The sequence below is a fragment of the Taurulus bubalis genome (assembly GCF_910589615.1).
Source record: "Taurulus bubalis genome assembly, chromosome: 5".
Lineage (NCBI taxonomy): Eukaryota > Metazoa > Chordata > Actinopteri > Perciformes > Cottidae > Taurulus > Taurulus bubalis.
Window position 1 is genome coordinate 28471124 of NC_136593.1, and position 26085 is coordinate 28497208.

The 26085-nt window shown below is 47.6% G+C and overlaps 1 protein-coding gene across 1 annotated transcript in view; it reads right to left on the bottom strand.

The window, feature by feature from the left end:
- Positions 1 to 26085, bottom strand: part of plxna1b (plexin A1b) — a gene marked incomplete at its 5' end in the record, with an annotated part of 141134 nt that overhangs the window by 82878 nt on the left and 32171 nt on the right. Inside the window, one exon of the mRNA XM_079218930.1 lies at positions 13771 to 13911. Coding sequence (XP_079075056.1) covers positions 13771 to 13911 — 141 coding nt within the window. The remainder of the gene's footprint in view (positions 1 to 13770; positions 13912 to 26085) is intronic.

Consider the following 26085-nt stretch of genomic DNA (forward strand, 5'->3'; position numbering starts at 1 on the left):
AAGTACAACACAGATATGAGACAGATACGACGTGATGGAACTCATTCATGCTCTGAAATGTCTGGCGTCAGACCGGCCTCGGGGCTTTTTGACGGAACAATACTGAGGCCAGATGGACAAAAACACTCCACGCTGTGTGTGTGCCACTAATCCGTTTCCTTCATTCCCCACAATGCATTTGGTTATTTCCATTACTCTTGATGTTTCCTTCTGCATCCTTCTCGGAGCACAGTAGCTTTCAAGCTGGCCAGCTGCCCGGAGAGAGAAAGACGGATGAAATGATGCAAACGAGCAATGTACGGATGAAAAGAGGGAACGAGGGAACGAGAGGTGTAATGGAAGACACACACGGGCCGGATGGGCGAGAACATTGTGCCGAGTAGATGGGATATGGTGGCAGACGACTGCTGTGTGTCATTGTCAGAACAAGTGAGCGCCTGAAAGGAGAGCTGAGAGAGGGATGGAACAAGGGATTGGTGCGTCTCTGACAATAAAGGATGACAGAGGGGGAAATGAGTGTGAATGAATGAGCAGATAATGGAAAAGTGGATGAGGCAAAATCAGCTTTAGTGCAGGATGTGTGATTGGACACCTTGGGAGGAAGAAATCATCACAGGGTTGCTCTCAAATAGTTCATGATTTAACAAAAAAAAAGAAAGGAGGAAACGGAGAGAAGGAGCAAGAATGGCCTGTTCCTCATATCATCAGGGACGCGAACCAACTCCCCCCCGTCTTCTCCATAAATCATTATGACTGTGATTAAGGGCAACGGGTCACATAAATCACACTAACATGGGTCCTTGGTGAGCATAACCTCATCACTGCCCTGTGTCATGATGGATATGCTCCATTGTTCACGGGCTGTAGTGAACTCACCATGGGCTCTGAGCTCATAGTGAACTCACCATGGGCTCTGAGCTCATAGTGAACACACCATGGGCTCTGAGCTCATAGTGAACACACCATGGGCTCTGAGCTCATAGTGAACTCACCATGGGCTCTGAGCTCATAGTGAACACACCATGGGCTCTGAGCTCATAGTGAACTCACCATGGGCTCTGAGCTCATAGTGAACTCACCATGGGCTCTGAGCTCATAGTGAACACACCATGGGCTCTGAGCTCATAGTGAACTCACCATGGGCTCTGAGCTCATAGTGAACACACCATGGGCTCCGTCATAGCCCCTACCAGCTGTTGATGTGGTTGGGGCTATGATGGTTCTCTTTACCAGTGGGGATATAAAATACTTAGCTGGAGCCGGGAATGTTCTGGTATAACCGCATGCAGATCCCAAAAATGTGTGCCTGTGTGTGTGTGGGAACCCCCCCCACACACACACACACACACACACACCCTGTGCTGAATACTCCATTTATGTATTATTTTGTATGATAATGCAGCTTTCAGAATGCACAAACAAGCTTTTTAACCGATGTACGTGTTTTCTCCTACTCCTTAGTTATGACACACTTTAGACACACACACACACACACACACACACACACACACACACACACACACACACAAACTCCCACTCGATGGCTCTTTTAATGAAAGCCAATTCCCGACAGTGTGCCACATTACTCCTTTAAATGACCTTATAAACCAAGGCCGCCATCTCCTCTCTCCTTATTTACAATAGCATCCAGCTGTAACTCCGCTCTCTCCCCGTGTTGTCAGCATTTTACCCCGACCACATCGCAATGCCACGACATCTCCTTTCTGCTATAAACTCTCCACCTTTCCTCTCCACTCTGTTTTTACAGAGCGCCATCACCTGCCTCTGAACGCCCCGCTAACAGCCTTTGAGGCGGTCACCCCAAAACCCGGCGGCCCTGTAAAGCTTTCAGCGCGGCTTTTCATTGGTTGTTAAATCTACAGATATAAAAAGATCAGCCTTGTTGCGGCTGTCTTTCTTTCACATTCAAAACACAGGTGGAAGTCAATAGTGGAGGAGAAGAGGAGGGGGCGTCGGCCAGAAGAGAGCCTCTTGTATGAGTAGCTGTCTGGAAGAAATCGCAGTTTATTTTCAGTTATTTTTAGATATCTGCATGAGACTCTGCATCATAAATTCATAACGCTGCGTGCCTCCTTCAACAACTATCACTGAACCTCTTGTGCTGAACACTTAACCTCACATGGTTCTAATCCCACTGCTCAGGGACAAATAGGAGTGAAATGTGGTTTAACTGCAGAGTGTCAATTTAAGGAAAGAGGACATACACAGTGAGCTTTCAATAGATAAGATTAAGAAAACGGCATGTATTTGGGGGGGAAAAATGTTCGGTTTCTAGGGAAATATTCGGAGGAATCTCAAACTTGTGGCTCTTTTATTCTCCTTTCATCCAAACCGTACTCTGTAATCCTACCTAGCCGTGTTTGAGCAGGAAAGAAATTCAGAGAAAGAAAAAATGTGATTTAACTGTTGGAAGGAGCCGACAGCAAGGGGAGGAGGATGAGGAAGATGAGGAGGAGGAAGAAGATGATGAGAGGTCATCACCTGTCATCTTCCCTCCATCGCCTCCTCTCTGCAGACTGGCATTAACTGCACCGGCATTATTTCATAACCGTCAATCATCTTCCACCTTCCTGTGGTCTAAACTGCGCTTGCAGTGAACAGCCATGTGCATTAAACATTTTTAGAAAAGAAATATCCACCAGCATAGCCACGAAGAGCCTTAGAACGACCAAAAAGAAGAAGAAGAAATGGAAACAAAAAGGCAGATACAACTGCAACTGTCGCTTTAAAATGTATAATTCATGTCGCCGCCTTCTGCTTTGGCACCAGTGTGTCGCCTCAGTCCTTCACCCAGTCCTTCACCCAGTCCATCACCCAGTCCATCACCCAGTCCTTCACCCAGTCCTTCACCCAGTCCATCACCCAGTCCTTCACCCAGTCCATCACCCAGTCCATCACCCAGTCCTTCACCCAGTCCTTCACCCAGTCATTACACTCAGTCATTACACTCAGTCCTACACCCAGTCCTTCACCCAGTCCTTCACCCAGTCCTACACCCAGTCCTTCACCCAGTCCATCACCCAGTCCATCACCCAGTCCTTCACCCAGTCCTTCACCCAGTCCATCACCCAGTCCTTCACCCAGTCCATCACCCAGTCCTTCACCCAGTCCTTCACCCAGTCCTACACCCAGTCCTACACCCAGTCCTTCACCCAGTCCTACACCCAGTCCTACACCCAGTCCTACACCCAGTCCTTCACCCAGTCATTACACTCAGTCATTACACTCAGTCCTACACCCAGTCCTTCACCCAGTCCTTCACCCAGTCCTTCACCCAGTCATTACACTCAGTCATTACACTCAGTCCTACACCCAGTCCTTCACCCAGTCCTTCACCCAGTCCTACACCCAGTCATTACACCCAGTCCTACACCCAGTCCTACACCCAGTCCTTCACCCAGTCCTACACCCAGTCATTACACCCAGTCATTACACCCAGTCCTACACCCAGTCCTACACCCAGTCCTACACCCAGTCCTACACCCAGTCATTACACCCAGTCCTACACCCAGTCATTACACCCAGTCATTACACCCAGTCCTTCACCCAGTCATTACACCCAGTCCTACACCCAGTCCTTCACCCAGTCCTACACCCAGTCCTACACCCAGTCCTACACCCAGTCATTACACCCAGTCCTACACCCAGTCCTACACCCAGTCCTTCACCCAGTCCTACACCCAGTCCTACACCCAGTCCTACACCCAGTCCTACACTCAGTCATTACACCCAGTCCTACACCCAGTCCTTCACCCAGTCCTACACCCAGTCCTACACCCAGTCCTACACCCAGTCATTACACCCAGTCATTACACCCAGTCCTTCACCCAGTCCTACACCCAGTCCTACACCCAGTCATTACACCCAGTCATTACACCCAGTCCTTCACCCAGTCCTACACCCAGTCCTTACACCCAGTCATTACACCCAGTCCTTCACCCAGTCCTACACCCAGTCCTACACCCAGTCCTACACCCAGTCCTACACTCAGTCATTACACCCAGTCCTTCACCCAGTCCTACACCCAGTCCTTCACCCAGTCCTACACCCAGTCCTTCACCCAGTCCTACACCCAGTCCTACACCCAGTCCTACACTCAGTCCTACACCCAGTCATTACACCCAGTCATTACACCCAGTCCTTCACCCAGTCCTACACCCAGTCCTTCACCCAGTCCTACACCCAGTCATTACACCCAGTCCTACACCCAGTCCTTCACCCAGTCCTACACCCAGTCCTTACACCCAGTCATTACACCCAGTCCTTCACCCAGTCCTTCACCCAGTCATTACACCCAGTCCTACACCCAGTCCTTCACCCAGTCCTACACCCAGTCCTTCACCCAGTCCTACACCCAGTCCTACACCCAGTCCTACACCCAGTCCTACACTCAGTCATTACACCCAGTCCTACACCCAGTCCTACACCCAGTCCTTCACCCAGTCATTACACCCAGTCCTACACCCAGTCCTTCACCCAGTCCTACACCCAGTCATTACACCCAGTCCTACACCCAGTCCTACACCCAGTCCTTCACCCAGTCCTACACTCAGTCATTACACCCAGTCCTACACCCAGTCCTACACCCAGTCATTACACCCAGTCCTACACCCAGTCCTACACCCAGTCCTTCACCCAGTCCTACACCCAGTCCTTCACCCAGTCCTACACTCAGTCATTACACCCAGTCCTACACCCAGTCCTACACCCAGTCATTACACCCAGTCCTACACCCAGTCCTACACCCAGTCATTACACCCAGTCCTACACCCAGTCCTACACCCAGTCCTTCACCCAGTCCTACACCCAGTCCTTCACCCAGTCCTACACTCAGTCATTACACCCAGTCCTACACCCAGTCCTACACCCAGTCATTACACCCAGTCCTACACCCAGTCCTACACCCAGTCCTACACCCAGTCCTACACCCAGTCATTACACTCAGTCCTACACCCAGTCATTACACCCAGTCCTACACTCAGTCATTACACCCAGTCCTACACCCAGTCCTACACTCAGTCATTACACCCAGTCCTACACCCAGTCATTACACCCAGTCCTACACCCAGTCCTACACCCAGTCATTACACCCAGTCCTACACCCAGTCCTACACCCAGTCCTACACCCAGTCCTTCACCCAGTCCTACACCCAGTCATTACACCCAGTCCTACACCCAGTCCTACACCCAGTCCTACACTCAGTCCTTCACCCAGTCCTACACCCAGTCCTTCACCCAGTCCTACACCCAGTCCTACACCCAGTCCTACACCCAGTCCTTCACCCAGTCCTACACCCAGTCCTACACCCAGTCCTTCACTAGAAACGGTAGTTCTCCCCAGTCGTGGTCGGGCGATCCCTGCAGACAGAAGCATGTCTCTCAACAGGACCTCTGTGTGAGTGTTGGCTCTTCCACTGGGAGAGTCCCTGTGTTGCATCACAGGCTGGGTTAGCATGTGTGCATTGACTGGATTGTAAGGAGCTCAGGAGATCAATGAGCGGCTCGCAGCTCGATGTGTTGACCGATCGGAGATAAGCGGCAAAGCAAACAGGACTCAGAGAGGCTGGAGTACGGGGAGAGAGGGAGGGAGGGTAAAGGTTGGGTGGTGGGAGAAATGAAAACTGGGAAACAACAATCACATCATTGTCTTCCATCACATTCAATTTGCTGACTGCCGCCCTAATGCTAAATTGCTGTGACACTGTAGAGATGTTATTGACAGATGTGGCCATTGCGGGCAACTCAAATAGTTTGATGCAGACCTGTTTTAGTGAATTAGATCTTTTTGTGAGAGAGAAAGAAAATGGTGCCCCCTGTGACAGCTGTAATCTCTTGTTTTCTCAAACCTCGCTCCCTGCAGTATGCTTTGCTCCCGCTGCCCTCGCTATCTTCATCTCTCTCCCACTGTGTTGTTCTCCCCCCAATGAGCGCTCCTTCTCTTTCGCCTCTTCAATTCATCTTTTCTATCCTCTTTCTCCTGCGCTGGGCTCAATTATTCATCCGCATTGTTTTTCCTCTTCTGAAATACTGTTTTGATCTCTTCTTCTCCACTCCATCCCGGTGAAAACAAGAGGCAGATCAAACGGCTTCTTCATTTGTCCTTTGTGTGAGCTCATATCGGGAGATCAAGGCCAATAAAGACGACGACTCAAATTCTCCTTTTTTAGCAGACAACATATATACAGCACACACACACACACACACACACACACACTAAAATAGAAGCACCTTCAAATAAATTGAAGTAAAACTTTTGAAAAGCATTCACACAACCTCTGTAAAAATAACACAATATGTCTCCTTGTCCTTCATAATGTATATGCTGAATTGCTGAAGTAATATGATCTGGAAAAAAAAAATTGAATCTTTTCCAACAATACTAGAGAGAAAAGGAAAAGTGAAAAATAGAGCAACAAGTCAGGACAAACAACATCAAGAGAAAACCTCCAGAGTCCAAAAGAAAGTGGAAAATAAAGACTAGAGACCTCATCAGTCATCACATGGACGTCCCATTAACTCCTCCAAAGAAAGCTAATCTTAAACTATAAGTCAATAGACTTTCTCCCCCTTTGTGTTGTCCATTGTGCCGTGTCCCTCGTGAAAGAGAGAGAAAGTAGAATGAGGAAAACTAAGACAGAGACAAAGGAGGAGACAGAGATTGAAAAAGTGCAGAAAACAAAGACTTGGAACAAAGAGAGAGAGAAAGAGGTAAATGTGAGGTAGACAGGCCTAGGGGTCTTCTAATTAAGTGAGGATGGGAGAGGCCGGCGGCCTGGTAAATGACTCTGTCACTTTAGTAAATGGACTTGGTGAGGAGTGAGGAGCCACACAGCTGGCATTTCCATTAGCAGCGCCAGGCGAGCCACCAGCATTTCCACGAGGAAGGAGAGCTGCTGCTCTCAGGAGCGGAATAAACCAACTCTGCACCGCTGTGCTAATGTTATGCTTTCATTCACAATCACTGACAAAGTTTTTACAGGAGCTTTCTGAAACATGGCAGTGAGTTATTTGCAACTGAGAGAATTAAATGTGTATTTTAACAAAGCCCATTTCAATGCTTGTTTCAAAACTAATCCATACAAGCGTGTTTGAAGACAGTCGCTCGGCCCTGGAGGTTATTGTTAGTGCTGGAACAATTAGTCAACTAATCAATAAGGAGGACCGTTCAAGTGGTATTTATTATCGCTCCACATTGATGCCGCAGAGGAAGAGTCCTGACTTTTAGTCTCTATTATGGATCAAGCTTGAAACATGCTGGAGCCTACATTACCCAGAATGCAACTAAACAGCATCCTCGGTCTTTCAAGCTGCATGCGTCCAGTTTGTAAAGCAGGCTTCCCATGAGGAAATGTAAGTACACTTTGAGGAGGACACCTTGGGGTTTTCACGAGTTAATTCATACATAAATAAAATAATGACTTATGATGTGAAACTGTCTTTCCACTATTGTAAGTCTCACGTGTGTTCATTTTGCTTTTTTCAGACGGTGACTGGAAGAAAATGTGTTTTTTCTCCATTTGATACGTATGACTATGTCTGAAGAGGCCTGCTGTGCATAGGCTTGAAAAGAAAAGTGACTTCAATTCAAAGCGGTTCCCTGAGCCGTCGTGCATGAGCGGCTGCTGTCCCGGCTCGGGACGGAGCTCAGCCACGTGCCACTCGGGTGCCACGCCAGCTTGTGATTGGCCTCGTCCAATGACAATCAGTCACGGCCTCGTCTTCCCGCCCCAATCACTGTCGAGCAACAGGAGGACCAATTGCACGAGCCGATTGATAATGATTGAGAAGAAAGAGGAGGAGGGGGAGCCGGTGGGACAGAGAAACCATTAACCTCCCCATCCATCTCGCCCTCTTTTCTAACCCTATCAGTCTGCTGCATCGCTCCATCCTTTGGGAAAAGACGGCGGAGTAAAACGGAGAGAGATGAGAGAAAGACAGAGCTATCTAGTGACAGCTAGACTTCCATTAGGACTGATAGCATCACGCCAAAGACAAGTGTCTGAGCACACTTTTCTGATGAGGCACGCACGCATTCAATCAAGTACGTGCTTTTCTCTTCTTTTTTAAGGGGAAAAACCCACAAGAGACACGGATAGGAGAGGAAAGAAGGAAGGGAGAGAAAAGGAAATACAATTAAGAGAAAGAGAAAGAGAAGTGGAGCCATTAGGAGACATGGAAACCATTCCTCCATGGCTAATGACGGGATCTCGCTTAGTCTCCTCACACATCTGCCACTGTGAGAAGGAATTAGCATCACTTTTCCCTTCTTTCATTACGTCACAGAAAAGACTGCAATTAATAATTAATTAGAGATTATTTTCTCACTGCTTTTACAAACTCAGTCAATGCAGGAGCGAACTGACAGTTCAGACATTGGCTGGACACCGTGTGTGAACTAATGCACGAGTAACAGCATTGTGTATTCTGTGTGTGTGAGTGTGTGTGTGTGTGTGTGTGTGTGTGAGTGTGTGTGTGTGTGTGTGTGTGAGTGTCTCCGTCCCGTGTGAGGAAGGTGCTGGAATGGTTTGAACTCTTGTAATTGACTGTCATACCTCCACTTCTCTGTCTTAGTCACTGCGCGCCGCCTCGCTGCACCCGGTCTATTAACATTTACATAACAATGACCACCGCCGAGCTCAAAGTGTGTGTGCGTGTGTGTGTGTGTGTGTGTGTGTGTGTGTGTGTGTGTGTAGGACACGCAAGTACTCATTCAAGCTTTACTCTGTCAAGCAGGTGAGTGGAAGAGATGATGCCGGAGCCGTGCTCGTGAATCTAAATGAGCAGGTCGGACGCTCAGTAGCTGAAGAAAAATAAACAATCAATCAAAAAAAAAGAAGAAGAAAAAACTCCTCCTCCTCAATCTGTTGAAGCATTTAATGCAAATCACATTTCCTGCACACTGCACGTGCGATCCCAGAGATAAAACAAGGTGACAGCCAACCATCGCTGATGTTTAGACGCCGCATTACGCTCTTGTTAACTTCGGTAGTTCCTCAGTCAGCCAGAGTTTGATAAATTATGGAAAATTAATCTTTGAGCTACTTAAAACTGACTGATTAGCTGTATCCAGTTCACTAAAATGTCAGTCTTGATTGATACAACCAGCTGCTTATTGTGTGTGTTGATGTCAGTCTGTGTTAATGTGTTTGCTAACGAGATTGGCAGCGAACCAGTAATATGTGAATGTAAACAGAACGACACACACACACACACACACACACACACACACACACACACACACACACACACACACACACACACACACACACACACACACAGGATTGATGTCTGACGAAACCCTATGGGTAAGATATTACTTGTTGAGAAATTCAACAACACAATGCAGACCATTGTTTGTGGTTGAAGGGACTCAAACCAACATCTTGGGAACGGCACGAGAACTTTGTGCGCACGTGCGTGTGTGTGTGTGTGTGTGTGTGTGTGCATACAGATTCCTCGGAGGGATGAGATTCTTGTTGAAATGTGGAGGGGGAAATCTCTTTCAGACTCTGAATGGAGAGTCAGACAATGATGATAGCACACACACACACACACACACACACACACACACACACACACACACACACACACACACACACACACACACACACACACACACACAGGCATGCAAATGTGGTTGAATCCAATGTACGAGCACATGAACCATCACAGGTACAACATGTGATTTTATGTGCTCTCTCTCACACACACACACACACATGCATACACACACATGCATACACACACACACACACACACACACACACACACACACACACACACACACACACACACACACACACACACGCGCTTGACACCTGAACAAAGGTTGTCTCATGCATACCCATAATGCACCATCTCCCTCCACTTTATTAAGCCCTCCAAGTCCCTTCCGTCTGTTTCCAGCGACGAGGCCATGCATATTCATGTTTTCAGCAAATAGCCGGCACCGCTTTCCACACCGCTATCATATGCATGGCTGCCATCATCAAAGACACGCGGATGTGCGTGTCCGTGTGTGTTTGACACTGAGGCTGAGTACAAGTACAAAGACAGCAAGCGTGGCAGCTGTAGCAACACATCCTTTCTACCTTGCTGGCGACCAAACTGAAAAGGGAATGATTTGATGATGGAAAGTCTCCGCTGAGCCGAGGCGCCGTGCCGTGATTTCCCACAGCGCTTCAAAAAGTGTTCAGTAAAGTCAAAGACTGACATTGTCCTCCGTAAAGTTTTCACATTTTAGCCAACAAACAGGACTTAAAGTTTCTACTCTGACTCATTACACCGCAGGAACACAGTATGAGATATGACGGGGGCAGTGTGTGTGTGAGTGCGTGTATGTGTGTGTGTAAGAGTGTGTGTATGTCGGGGGTGAGTGAATGGATCCTTATCAATAATGTCCAGATTTAAAAAAAAAAAAAAGTCAACTGGTGCAGATCTTTACTTGTTGTGCAAATGTGATGAACCCATACAAGCACACAACCAAACAACAGACAAACATACACAACACTAGCTGAAATCACACACACACACACACACACACACACACACACACACACACACACACACCGCTCCTGCTGTCATATCCTCCATTGATAATAATGACAGTGATGAATATAGCTGGAACAGAGCAAGTCATAAATCACTGGGCCTCAGCCCTAACTCTGACTCACCGCCTGGTCCTGCATTTCTGTGTGTGTGTGTGTGTGTGTGTGTGTGTATGTGTGTGTGTGTGAGCGTGTGTGTGTGTGTGTGTGTGAGAGAGAGAGCGAGAGACAGGAAGGGAGGACTCGTCGTAGGCTACGCATCAGTGGATATGTCCAGTGACACCTTAATGTGCTTGGCTTGTCTGAGGAACCCCCGCAGGCCACCGGCTACACACACACACACACACACACACACACACACACGCGGCATGAGAGCAGGACTATGTGTTTATGTATCTCATTTGAAAAAGGGAGCCAGGTTGCATTCGTCATGGAATGTGTGTGTGTGTGTGTGTGTGTGTGTGTGTGTGTGTGTGTGTGTGTGTGTGTGTGTGTGTGTGTGTGTGTCTCAAAACCAGCCTCCTACAACCATCAATTCCATGATTTTTGAGAGGGAGAGGGATATGGAGTGAGTGAGAGAGAGAGAGAGAGAGAGAGAGAGAGAGAGAGAGAGAGAGAGAGAGAGAGAGAGAGAGAGAGAGAGAGAGAGAGCAATGGGGGAGAATAGTAGCGATAGTGAGAGATCATTAAAAACATGGGAATGGGATCAGTAAAAGGCAGTTGAGAGGGGAGGACTCAATTTGGGCTTAGATGGAAACATGGGAGCATGTGTGAGTGTGTGTGTGTGAGAGTGTGTGAGTGTGTGTGTGGCAGCCGAGGCATGGATTTACAAAAGTAGGGATGGGGGGGCATGGCGGGATAGATGGAGGGCAGAGGGATAAAGATGAGGGTAGGACGGAGGGCGAGAGGAGGGAATTGCCCCCTCCAGTCATTAGTGCTGGAGAGGGGGTTTAGAGAGAAGGTCTGGCAACCGCAGCCCCCTCCCACTCCTGCTTAACCCAAGCCTGCTAACCATTAATGGGGATCAAACACACAGAGATGGAGGTGTGTGTGTGTGTGTGTGTGTGTGTGTGTGTGTGTGTGTGTGTGTGTGTGTGTGTGTGTGTGTGTGTGTGTGTGTGTGTGTGTCCACCTCCACATGTGCTCCTGTCCCGCTGCCTGAAGTCTACACGTGCGTCACGCTAGCTGCCTATAAAACTCTCCGTTGCATTAGAAATATATGCCAGTGGCACTTCAAACCTCTCTACTAATTAAAGAACGTGGCGTGTGGTGCTAGCGTTAGCCGCTAACGCTACTTCCAACTGTCCCCCTGACTCCTCTGGATCGCTGAAGCCGTGTGCCGATGCGTCTCCAGGGGCAACCATCGCCTTATGGGGACTGACTCATTCAAAAAGATGACACTGTCCTGGGAACTGAGGTCCAGTGCAGATCATTAATATTTAATTGTGTGGATATTATTTTCTGTGATATTTCTGATTCATATATTCCACAGTTCGTCCACATGAGAAAAGTTATGTTTTCACAAGAGATATGAAGAATGTCAGCTATAGGGCCATATTATCTCTTTACACTTGGTGCCTCATTACATAGAGAGCTGAGATTGTTCTGCCATGTTTGATGTAAAACACATGGGTACGTGTCATATGCAAGTGACTTTAAAAAGGTGAATTTAAGAAATGATGTAAAATCGAGAAAATGACCCCCGACTCCAGAGGGTTAAGATCCAAGACTTCATTTTACAGAAGTGAAGCGACAATATGCTGACGAGTGAAGCAGGACGTATACACAGCATCTACTGGCACTGTGGGAGAGGAAAAGGTGTGTGTGTGTGTGTGTGTGTGTGTGTGTGTGTGTGTGTGTGTGTGTGTGTCCTCAATACCAAAACCTGGAATTTAATACTCAAATGACTTATTCTTTGATCACATATTTGTTGACCTCTACTTTTCTGGTTTCAGAGCATTTCATTCTGATAAAGTTCCTGCATGCTTTGTGTTCAGACATCTTTACACAATCACAGACTGAAGGGTACTTAGTTTTAATAGTGATGTCATATCAGTACCGACATTGAATACTTTCAAACAATACCCAGGTCCATCATCAACAGTACTTGATTTGGAATACAGAGTTTATCACAGATTACACATTTAATTACTGCTCCACTGATGGACCACTGGCCTTTGGCACACACACAAAAAGCAGGGAAAGGGTGAAGAAGATCTCATTTTAAATCAAGCAATCTTTTCCCATTTTAGATCTATTAAATCCAGACATATTTGCATCGTGTACGACCTCACTTTCCTTCTCCGCTTCCTTCACTCACCGCACTAATGAGACAGAAACCAGGGAGCAGCTGGGCCTGGGGAGCGACACAGATCCCCTCCCCCACCTAACTCACCATCAAAGTAGACACGGCCCTCACCAGCGGTGGAGCTGGTAATGACCGCGGGCGCGCACACACACACACACACACACACACACACACACACACACACACACACACACACACACACACACACACACACACACACACACGCACACACACACACGCACACACCACATGTGACCTATAACACTCCCTGTATGTCTGTGTGTAATGTCTTGATTATTAGCAAACCGTCATGGTGGCACTGTGTGTGTGTGTGTGTGTGTGTGTGTGTGTGTGTGTGTGTGTGTGTGTGTGTGTGTGTGTGTGTGTGTGTGTGTGTGTGTGTGTACAGTGGTTAGGAGATTTATGATGTACAGGAACTAATAGCTGAAGAGGGTGAGGTCTGCTCTGAACAGTTGGTACCAGACTGTTGCAACATGCAATACAATAGAATGACGTGTGTGTGTGCGTGTGTGTGTGGGTGTGGGTGTGCGTGTGCATCCACTCAAATAAAATACCTAACTGGAGCCATACGAGTTAACAAGGCATTGTTAGCCCGGCCATGAGGTCGGAGCTGGAGTGGATATGGAGGCTAATGACAGCCGCATACACACACCCATCATTACACCCTGCAGAACACATACTGTGTGTGTTAGGCCTTCAGAACGTTGTTTTGTAATCACCACAGCTGCACACAGAGATGCACAATGTGGAGTTTTGAGTGTGCATGTGATGTGATATGAGCATATTCCTGCGTGGGTCTCCGCCACTGAGCTCACCTGCTTGTCAGTGAGCGTGTAGAGGTGCTGCAGGTCTGTGCTAACAGACTGAGCTCACCTGCTTGTCAGTGAGCGTGTAGAGGTGCTGCAGGTCCGGGCTGAACAGCATGTCTCTCAGCAGCGGGCTTCCTGCCTCGCTGACCGTCACCTTCTCGTAGAGCACCGCGGGACGGCTGGGACTCACAGAGTTCACCAAGATCTGCAGAGGAACATCAAAGAGGACGGTGAGAAACACACGAATGAAGCTCCCACTTACGGACTTATACAAGTGCAAATCATCGGATACAAGTAGAACTACGATTACACACCAAATACTTTGTTTGGTTTGGTCAGGCAGTATTGCATTATATTTGCAATGGGTGCTGCTTTACAGTAAGACGTTCACGATGGAGGCTTTCAAAGAGGAACGTGAGAACTCATGACCTTCCACAGACGTACCTCACATTGTGTGTGTGTCTCCAGCTGGAGGCTGCATGTTCTCCAGCAGTCACAGGTGGTTATTATTAGTGTGAAACTATCAACATTTCTGGAGAAGGTTGAAAGCGCCTGTGTTCCTGAGCCGTGCAGAGGCTTAATTGAAAGGCTTTGTTAACGGCAGTATTGATAAGTATGATTATTGTGAACAGACGTGATTACAGGGGCATGTGCATGGAAACACACATTGACTGGGTAATGATGTTAATACGACTGTAGCGGGGAAACACACCTTTATTCAGCACCTGGGAGGAACTAATGAAAACATTTATGAAACGGAAATGATTTCAGAAAGTAGTGCGTATGAAAACATTGTTTTCCTGTTTGAAGCCCAGACAGAATAACAGTGAGGCACTATCTTTGGATTTCAATGAAAACCTAATCATCCAATGCACCTGTAGACAAATCTAAGTGCACACACACACACACTCTCTCTCATTTTGAGCTTTGGCGAATAATTTGCCCAGATATGGAAAGTAATGGTGCAGATACAAGATAGGAGATTGGCTGGCTGGGGATGGCGGTGAGCCAAAGTCATCTCAGCAGCAAATGAAAAGTGCAGGAGGGAAGCATGGGCTCTCCATTACGACTCACACTGCTATCAGCACAGCGACCAGCAAGACACACACACACACACACACACACACACACACACACACACACACACACACACACCCGGGTTCACACTCAGAAAGATGAAAAATGATAAGACGAAAACAGACGATGACGGATATGCATATATAGGATAATATGTGTTTTGATGGATATGCACACGCACACACAAAGAAACAGGTTACACACGTAGACGCTGAGCGCACACACACACACACACACACACACACACACACACACACACTGCGATGAAAGAATGTATTTACAATCTCACCAAAAGAATACCATTATCTCTCAGTGCCTGTGTTAGTGCCAGAGAGAGAGAGAGAGAGAGAGAGAGAGAGAGAGCTCATGAGGCTGTGATGAAGCACCGGAGAAGAGAGGAAATATGGATGTTATTATCTAGATAATGGGTTTGTAAACAAAGGATACATTTCATTCACGATGGCTCGCATCTGAATGAGCAGCAACACACACGACTGGAGTTTGAAACACAGGCGACCGGAATAAGGAAAAATGATGGCTGACACACAAAAGTGAGAGAATAGGTTTACATGCTGTGGGCTCAGCATCATTTTCTCTCTCACACACACACACACACACACACAGAAAAAGAGCCATTTGAGTTGGCAGCCACATCTATCTCTGGGAAGTCCAGTCCACTGGCTAATGACCATCCCGCCCAGACTGGTTCTGCACACACAATAATAGAGAATAAAAGTCGGGCTTCCTATCTGCTGTGTGCATCCATCTGCTCGTCTCTTTGAGCGTCGTCCAGCCTGCAGAATCCCAAATGTACAAACAACTGTCTCTTCACAGCTTCTGTCAGAGGTTCCAGCTTCACTTCAGGAACACCGGCTCAAACGGCTGGCGGCGGTTGAAGCAGCTTCCTCCCTGCTGACATCATTCTCCCTCCCAGCTTTGTTTCACTCTGTCGTTCCCTTCTCTCCCTGGACGCTCCTGTTCTCTGAGGATGCAGTTCATATATAGTGCTCATGTAAAAAATAAAAATACTTTGTTTTTTTCTTAAAAGTGTTGGGAGTGAGAGAGGTGAGAAAGAGAGAACAGAGCAGAGTGGAGCCAGAGAGCGTGGGCGGCGTGTGAAAACAACAAGTAATAAATTGTCCCAAATCCATTTATTCCACAGGCACAGATGGATGGATGGATGGATGGAGGGAGGGAGGGAGGGAGGGATGGAGGGATGGATGCATGGATGGAGGGATGGAGGGATGGACGTCTAATTGAATCAAACCGAGCCTCGCTGCCTGGAACCAACCACTAGAATCTAATAATACGGTTAGCAGGGCGAGCTGTGTGTTTAGGAGGGTTAAGAGCTTCTCTAGACGTGTACAACTATGTGTGTACAATCACACGCGTGTGTGTGTGTGTGTGTGTGTGTGCATGTACGCGTGCATGCCTGTGCATCATATCTGCCGGTGTACACATTTACCTACAAGCACCTGTAGTGTAGAAGTATAGAAATATGTATACATTTACAGGTGTATGTTAACATGCGTGTACTGCATGTGTGTGTGTGTGTATGTGAGGAGGATGAAGAGGAGGGGACACATGAGAAGAATCGCAGAAGAGGAATTACAGTCTCAGAGGCTCTGATGTCAGACTCTAAACCGGCACGTGTTGCTGGATTGTTATTGTTGTTTTTCAGCTCAACGTAACTGGGAAGTGAAAAGCTTCAGTGTTCCACTACAGCGCTGCTCTCTGGGGGAAGTGACCCCACGGCGCTGAACACAGACATCTGATGGTCAATGCAGTGAACGAGTGGAACAAGTCACTTGGTATGAAGTGAGCCGTTCTCATCACTCAGCATCCTCCTTCCTCCCTCCTCCTCCATTTATTTTGTATGTGTTCTCTGTGCATTAACACCTCCCTAGACCCGCCGTTCCTCCCCAAATGCCCTCCTGCCGTGTTGTATCAGTGCCAACAGGCCGGTCAGCTGATAGACTCCCAGGATGCTCTCTGGTGATGGGAGGCTGGTGGTGTGAGGGTGAGAGAGGGAAGGATGGAAGGGAACAAGGAGGAGGAAACATGCTCACACGAGTGAGGAACCAAACTTCTTCTTAAAATAAAAGACGGGAAGTGAAATCAAGAGGAGAGGAGGCAGGATGTAGGAACTTCAAAGACTTGAAGGAAATGAATTAGCCGCTGAAGGAACGGGACTAAATGAAATGGTCCAGGTGTTCCACACGCCAGCATGAGCAGAGGGCTCCGGTAATGGCGTTGACATTTCAAAGCAGTCTTGAGATGTGTGTGTGAACACAAAGCACATGCGACGCGCTCATAGCGTGTCGAAACGCACACGCAAACACACACGCACTGACTTTATAGAAGGGTTAACTTAACATAAGTAGGTCTCCCCGTGCATAATGGTAACATTCCTGACTTTGATGTGGAGGGCGGCCCCTGGGTGTGTGTGTGTGTGTGTGTGTGTGTGTGTGTGTGTGTGTGTGTGTGTGTGTGTGTGTGTGTGTGTGTGTGTGTGTGTAGGGGCCCTCTGCAGAACATAAGAAAGGAGGAAAAGCAGCAGAAGGGTCTTGAACAGAAGAAGAAAGGAAGCAGGGTCCTCGAGTCCTTGGACTGAGGGAAAGAGTGATGAAGTGGTGAAGTGATGAAGTAGTGATACTTTGTGTGAGTGGACACCGGGGGATCTTGTGTGTTGGAATATATCCCTCAGCTGTACTGTTGTGAATGCTGTTAATGTGCATGTAGAACAGCTGTATATCTATCAGCCTCTGATTGATGATCTGCTGTTTTTAAAAAGGTGAAGAATGAACTTTAAACTTCAGCTTTTAAGCCAAGGTGGACAAAACAATGACGTTTAAACATCTACAACTCAATGAGAAATGTGTACACTCTGATCTAATCGAATAAAGAAGAGTGGAATGTGCAGCTAAAGATCAAAAGGAAGAAGCACAACTTCCCCTTTGACCTCCCAGAACCCTGTATATAGCCTCGTATGACGTCACACACGCATCACATCCAGCCCAGTGACAGCGCCATGTAACCGTGTCTTTAGCTGTGTGTTCTATCTGCAGCAGAGGCGCTCAGATAAAAAGGCCTGAATCACTCACTTCCTGTCGCGACGCAAACATCCATCAAGTGTTCTGGAACGGCAACATCACGGAACATGCAGTTACCCTATTGTAGAGAGGACAGGACCACGAGCACTGAGCACTCGAGCCTTTGCTCTCTCTCTCTCTCTCACACACACACACACACACACACACACACACACACACACACACACACACACACACACACACACACACACACACACACACACACACACAGTAAACCTGTACCATATGTGGGTCAGACAGCTTCTCCCTCAACAGCACCAAGACAGACAAAGAGCTATGGTGACAATGACGGAGGAGGCGTGCAGTCAAACACACACACACACACACACATATATATTTTTATATACACACACACACACACACAGCGTGTCAGTGGAATGTCAGTGGGGCTGCTATCAATACACAGTGTGTGTCTGGAGCGGGTTATTTTAAGGCCTGGGAAGGAGAGCAGATGCACTCATTCATTTTGTTCTTTTATTTGAATGTAAAGGCGCTTTATTGGTGGGAAACGGGAGCGCATGTGTATTCTTCTGAAAGGGTGCGCCCACGAGGAGGATTACTTCTATGTTTATGGATACGCACTCGATACAGATGCACTGGCCAGTAATCCCAGTGACACCAGCATGGGATCTCCCTCAAAAGAAAATCGAAATTGGCTGGTAAGACCAAAATTAAAAATCAGCCAGAAAGATTGCAAACAGTGCATCTCTAGCACTCAATAGCATAAATAAAAAAGAGGGAGTGAAGAGAGGTCTTTTTCCACACACAGCTGACACTAATGTCCACACCTTGGAGGTGCCTGCACTCACAAGCACACAGAATAATGGCTCATCAAGCGCTCACTCTCATTATTACAGCTCCATTAAAAGGCAATTCTCTATTTCTATCTTTCTAATGTTTCTCCACAAGACAGGTGACGAACTCCAGAACGAAGCCGCACCTGTCGGCCGCCATCACGGACCCTGAAGCCGACCTCAGGCGCCCGTCGGTGAGGGAGATGTGCGGCCGTGTGTGTTCTGTCATATCGGGTTACTCGCTATGCCGACTCTTATTGACTGGCTTCAGTATTCACCCACATGTCTACACCATGGTTATTCATGTGTGAGCCCGTGGCCTTTCACCAGCAGAGCTTACAAAAGGTCACATTCTCTCTCACACACACACACACACACACCTAACAACAGGCTGTGGAGGAAGAGGAGGCAGGAGAAGACAAAAAGGAGAGAAAGGGAACAAAGAGCCCATGTGGCATGATTCTCCATATGTATATAATACATATAATACACACAACACAGGGTAAACAAAGTGAGCAAATTAAACCGATTCATCACCGTTAAGGCCTTTTAATCCTCATGCTCGCTGGAATTAAACGACCTCGTCATCACTCTATCCCTCCATCTCTACCCGTGTCTTTCCCCCATGCTCTCCTCTTCTCATTCATCTCCCATGTACTAACCGTTTTTTCACCTTCCTCGTCTCCACCTTTCCCTCCTCCCTCCTTTTTCCCCTCCAAATTAAATGCATTTCGCTCGCAGTCGTCAGATAAGTGTGCGCAGCGAGTCGCTAGACACGGCGCGGCGGCGGCATTTCATCTTCCGACCATCACTAAATCACAGTAACTCAATCATCTGCATGGAGCTACACACACACACACACACACACACACACACAGGAGTGTGGAAAGCACTGCATGGAGAGAAGGGCTTTACTGTGACTGATTTTATCAGCTGTCTTGCAAACGGGGGAAGAAATTGCACCACAACATAATCATATACAATAAGATGAGACTGGAGATAGGGGTTTCCAAATGAATGCCTTTTTAGTGTCGCTATTCAAATGAGTAAAGACCTCCTCTTATATTGAGCCGCAACACAAATCCCTTATGGGATATCTCAACCCAGACAATATTACACATTTACATCAAAGACTGCCGAGAGGATATTTATGTTAAAGACGTAACGTGCATACGCTTTAGCGCTAGATGTAATATTGATACGGCTATGGGTGCTTGCACAGAAGAATAGCGGCCTGGCAGGAGTCCCACAGCGGCCCCGCCGCGTTTGGACCGGTGCTAACTATGCAAGGCGTGAGGAAAAACGAGAGCTACGCTAACAAGCTGCTCGCCTTATCAGAAACAGGAAGGTGGGAGACTAAACAAAGATGGGGAGAGTGCTAAATGCAATGAGGGGGACTGATGCTATCGTCTACTCTATGCAGTGTGTATGTGGCTCCAGGAGTGGAACACACACACACACACACACACACACACACGGGTAAGAGATCGGCTGGGGAGCGGAGTGTTTGTGCAGAGCAGAGGAGTTGGGGAGGGTGTGTGTGTGTGTGTGTGTGCGTGTGCATACAAAGTGGGTCTTTCTGCATGTGTAGCAGAATGCACGCGTGCAGTGTGTTCATGCGGATCGCGCAATTGTGTGTACGGAGTTAAATCTAAATCAGTCGCATTAAAAATGCATCAATTAATAGCGTGAAGAAATGAAGAACGTAAACACACTCCCACTGTGGACGGGACGCTACAGCGCCGCTTGACCCGCCGCCGCTTCCCGACTAGATCAGCCCCGCACCGGGATTACAGCGAGGAGCACCTGATCTCCAGTTGTAATTACTAAGGTGTGTGTGTGTGTGTGTGTGTGTGTGTGTGTCTTCCTGTGGGAGAGTCAGAGTGATTACATGGCCACTGGTGCCTCTAATAGCATATTTTAGGGAGGGAGGGGAGGAGGGAGAGATAAGTGATTTCCATTTTACAGCACCAGAATTATGGCGGTCAAGATGTGTTTTGATTGTGTCGTCATGTACAGTAAGTGTGTGTGTGTGTGTGTGTGTGTGTGTCCAGATGTTTTTAATAGATGTAACACAAGAGGCTAATGGAGCCAGGCCATAACCACACCTCAGCGTAATGCGTGCCAAACCCTTCTTGGCCACCAATGCCAGCCTTCACCCGCCTCTTTCTTTCTCATGATCTCCTCTGTTCATTCTGTTTCACACACTCCTGCTGCCTTCCTTCCTTTAAACTGCTTCCCTCTCTTCTTAATTTGTGTTTTGAAACTTTCCTTCACCCCTTAATCCTCCTCTTTTTCTTTGTGTCGTCACCTTTTTCTTCCTCTTCTGCCTTTCCAAAAACAAAAAGTAAAAACCTGACTCAGCTCTTACACACACACACACACACACACACTCTTACACACCGCATGACACCCATGAGAGAAAAAATGAAAACAAAGTCCGAGAGACCAGAAAGAGATAAGTTCAAGTAAACAAAGTCGAGATGAGCAGCGGAAGCAGAGAACCACAACGTCGTCAGCGTGGGGACGCAGAAGACGTTTTAGATTAGGAACAAGGTTGCTGTATAACAATAGGTGGCTTAAATGAGAGGAGAGTTCATGGGGAGAAAAATAATGACAGAACACACACACACACACACACACACACACACACACACACACACACACATAATGTCTGGCAGTTGTAAAGAATGAGGAATGCAGATGGTGTTTAAAATGAGCTTTTATGGCGTGGTTTTGACAGATTTACAGCAGCGGTTGGCCGTGTGTGTGTGTGTGTGTGTGTGTGTGTGTGTGTGTGTGTGTGTGTGTGTGTGTGTGTGTGTGTGTGTGTGTGTTGCATGGTACCATTTAGAACGTGGTCCTGTATCTCCAGTGTTCCACCCACTATCTGCCGTCTCTGTTTTTTCTTTAACTTCACTTTTTGTTTTTCTTCTCATTTAGCCAATAAAATGTCAATAAATAGTGATTGTGTTTTTTACACAATTACATACGATAAAGATGAGCAGTAAAGGGTCTCATTTAAGAAGCTGAAGCCAACTGAAAATGTTGTGTGATATTTTGGTTTGATTAATAACTTGAAGCTCAATCCCATCAGAAAGTGAGGACGTATTGCCAGGCACATGTTCCCAAAATGTTGTCTAGCTTCCAGAGTAATGAAAATGTTTTTTAAATATACAATACAAACAGTCCCAATCGGCCCTGTTTATAGCTGCAGCTTATCCTGTCAACAGTTCTACTCTTTTAATTATGGTCTATAAAGAAAACGCATTTTGGGCTGCAGGGGATTTTCCACTGGAAATAATGGAAGCAAGGCTGAGCGCTGCTGCTGGAGAGCTAACGGCTAGCATGCTGCAGAGCTAACGGCTAGCATGCTGCAGAGCTAACGGCTAGCATGCTGCAGAGCTAGCGGCTAGCACGCTGCAGAGCTAACGGCTAGCATGCTGCAGAGCTAAGGGATAGCATGCTGGAGAGCTAACGGCTAGCATGCTGCAGAGCTAACGGCTAGCATGCTGCAGAGCTAACGGCTAGCATGCTGCAGAGCCAGGGGCAGCTCGTCAGTCAGAATACTGAGCTTTGTGTTTGTACTCTGGCTTAGTCTTCCCTGAAAGGTCAGCATATCAATGCGTAGCCTTTAATGGAATAACTCATCAAACCAACTATTCATTTCATATACGTGATTATTCAATTTAGCTCATGTGACCAAACTCTCCTTCAGTATCTGTTACCCGCTGTAGGCCTGTAAGTAGGTCACAAGTGCAACATTTAGGGAGCGGTACGGGATGTTGGGGGGTGTGTGTGTGTGTGTGTGTGTGTGTGTGTGTGTGTGTGTGTGTGTGTGTGTGTGTGTGTGTGTGTGTGTGTGTGTGTGTGTGTGTGTGTGTGTGTCTCTTCTTTAGAAGAGTTGAGGAGGCACATTCCTGTCATGACTGCCCTAATCCTGCCCTTCAATGCAACCCTCTACTGCCTCCACAACCACTTTGTGTTTCTGTGTATGTTGCTGTGTTTGTTAATACCTCTGTGTGTTAAAACACACACACACACAACCGCCTCGCCTCATCCACGACACACTCCATGTGTCATGAGGGAACTGGAAAGACATTGGCATAGCAACCTCATAACACTCAGAGCAGGGAGGTACAGAGGAATAAATATGTACACTCATATATATATAAATATATATTTGTGTGTGTGTGTGTGTGTGTGTGTGTGTGTGTGTGTGTGTGTGTGTGTGTGTGTGTGTGTGTGTGTGTGCTCTCTCAGTTCCACCTTACAAGTTAGTTCCAGGAAGGGACAAAAAGAGTGTGTGGGGAGTGAACTTTGGGTTGGAGAGAAAAACTAAATGTGTGCTTTTCTTTTGAATGTGATGGTGATGAAGTGTGTGCTGTGCAGGTCTGGGGGGTTCTGCTGTTAGCTTAACGCGGCTAGACTCTGTTTGTGTTTGTCCAGGAGGCAGGACTCTGTTTTTCTTGGCATGCGGCGAAATGTAATGCCTTCTGCTGGGAGTTGAGGAGAGAGGTGAGCTGATGGATGAGGTTTAAGTTATTGATGCACCAAATATGGACATGGAGAGAGGGCGGGTAGTTTCAGAAAAATCAGAACTCCATAAAGCGAAGTTTGCAGAATGTTGTTGTTCATTCTCTTTGCAGATTGTGTTGATGAACAACACATGTTTTTTGTGCGCACACATGCACTCGATAACTCGTATAATTCAGTGGAAGTCCCCCAGTGTTCTTCTCCACAACATCCCTTCATCCCTCCATGCCCAGGTGAAGCCACCCAGCTTGCCCAGATTGCTGACTCTTCTTTGGGGCGCAGCCAGAGGAAAGTCCCCTGCTTGTGTTTGGGCCTCCAGCTCTGAGCCCGAGGAGGAGAGCAAAGGGAGAAGTGGGGCGGCTGCCACTGAGCAACACAAATGAGAGTTGGAGCAGTGTGGCTTTCATCTCTGTGTTCCTCGTTCAGCATTCTTCTCTTCTTTACATTTTTATATCTCACTCCATCTCTCGGCTCAGTTCCCATTCCCCTCCCTCCCTCATTCCACTCTCCCGGTGTGTAATGGTCCACGGGGACGGTCTTGGCTGCTGCTGACTAAATACAAGGAGAATGACTGATTTAAGAGCCAACAGACTGGACTGGGCAGAGAGGGAGAAATGGTGTGTGTCTGTGAGGGAGAGCGAGTTTAACAGAGGGAGAGAAAGTGGAAAGGAATAAAGTCCAGTCCAGTCTGAAGTGAAAACAATTAAACAACTGAAGAATGAGAAAAGAGAGTCTGAGCTCAGACAGTCATCTCCAGAGAAAGAAAGGAGCAAGAGCCCACCCATAGCTGGAGCCTATTAAAATACACTATACACGACTCCATGCCCGTCACACACGGTGACATTTAAACAGATGTGCCCACACCCACACATGACCCGGTCCCGGGTGCCATTTAATCCCTAACAAGCTTATTACTCATTAATTGACACCAATGGAAAAGGGAAAATGAGGAAGATACATTTTTTTGACCTTAGCCTCCTCTTCGTATTTTGAAATGGTAGAAACACTCCCATTGCTCAACATGCAACCTTCTTCCTCTTTCTGGGTTGTTAGTTGGTCTCGGCTACGTCAGCGTCTCCTGAGGTCAACAGGTCATGTGTTACTGAAGGAGACATAAAGGGTCTTCATAAGCTTGATGATATACGAGATGACCGAACTGAAAACTAAAGAGTGTGTTTGCAGATGAGGCCCGGGACCATTTCCTGGTGTGTGTCGAGTCCCAGGTGATGCGAGACACAGACAGGTATCGCATCCCTTTCTGCCTCGGCTCACGATCTGATTGGATCTCAATTTAAACCTCATTTCTTCTCGTCTGCTTCATGAAAGCACACCACAGATTCCTGCCGACACAACGATGCGGATTAACGGGAGCAGGAATGTGAGGAATGTGAGGAATGTGGTCTGCCCCTCAACAGGCCTGTCCAGACCTGAGCGCCGCCACAGGCAGGAGGCATCGTCCCTCCACAGTCGGCCTCCAGGTGTCCCGTCCAGCAGGACCTGTTCACGGGACGGGAGGTTGGTGACGCTGTCAAAGCGCTTCCTGTCTCTTGGCCAATGAGCAGCGCTGAAAACACAACCAGGAAGCGGATGTTTGTCCCAGAGCTAATTCACCTTTCACCCATTACACTGAACCCTGGATACAGCTCTCCAGACGCTGGGCCCAAATGGGTGCATACATCTTGTGCTTTTTAAATTGTGAACTGCAAGTTTGGCGCTGCACTAAAAAAAAAAGAGTCTATTAATACCTCCAGTGCTAATAGGCCACTTTACACTGCCTAATGTGACCACGGGGTCACAGGTAGAGACAGACGATGAGCACAAACACACAGGAATACACTCCTCTGCACATATGCATGCCACTCTACACACACACACACACACACACACACTGCAGGCATGCCATAGCAGTGCCGGAGCAGCTGGTTGGACCAGGTGGAGGACAGATGCCCCGCCTCTGTTTTGGCCTGTGGCCACAGTAACACAATGGGCCCGACCGATGGCGGTGGTCTCTGGGGGGGGAGGAGGGGGAGGGGCTTGGTAGACACCCAAAGCTATCCAGATGATATGGCCCACCCACGCTAACCACATTCCTGCCAAATTATGACAATTAGAAGCTGTAATCGACGGGCTGTATGTTTCTGCGGGTTCATCCGGGCTGAGCGGCACTCGCTGCACGTTTGGCAACGTCCAAATCCATTGGGACATTACGAGGAAAACCAGGAGTGTTTGTTTTTAAACTGCGTAAGTCACAGTGTCTTGTTTTAGAGAGCGTTTGTTTCCCGTATGGAGGAACTGTGTTTATGTGATCTACAGAGCACAGGACCGCAACTGCAATATTATGTTGTAATGTGTCGAAAGAGCTGAACGTCCCACGGAGAGAAGGGCAGCCAGACAGAAAGGATGAAGGATAACAGGAGAAAGCTGAAGAAACGCTGAGTGATGAGCACGAGACCTTTTTAAACCAGAGGCTGCTGGCTGACAATCAGCAACAGATGATGTGTGCGGGGTTCGTCCCTTTGAGCGAGACCAAGGCAAACACACAGCACAAGAGAGCAGCGCTCGTCTGAAGCGGCGGCCAGCTGGGTCAACGCTCATTCCTCTGCACCAGCGAGGTATGGAGAGAAGAGAGGGCAGGGTGTGTGTTTGTACTCCTCTCCTATTAAACGATGCCATGGGATGTGCAGCGTCTCCATATATGTGATCGACCGAGGCCCTGGCAGACTGACTTATGAGTGATGGGAGTGTAGTGGCATCAGGATACCGTGCGCCACCATCAGCATATTAGGAAGTGACTCTAATAATCTCATAATCTGACATACAACTGAACCAGCGAGGCAGGAACCAAACAGAGCAGGAGAA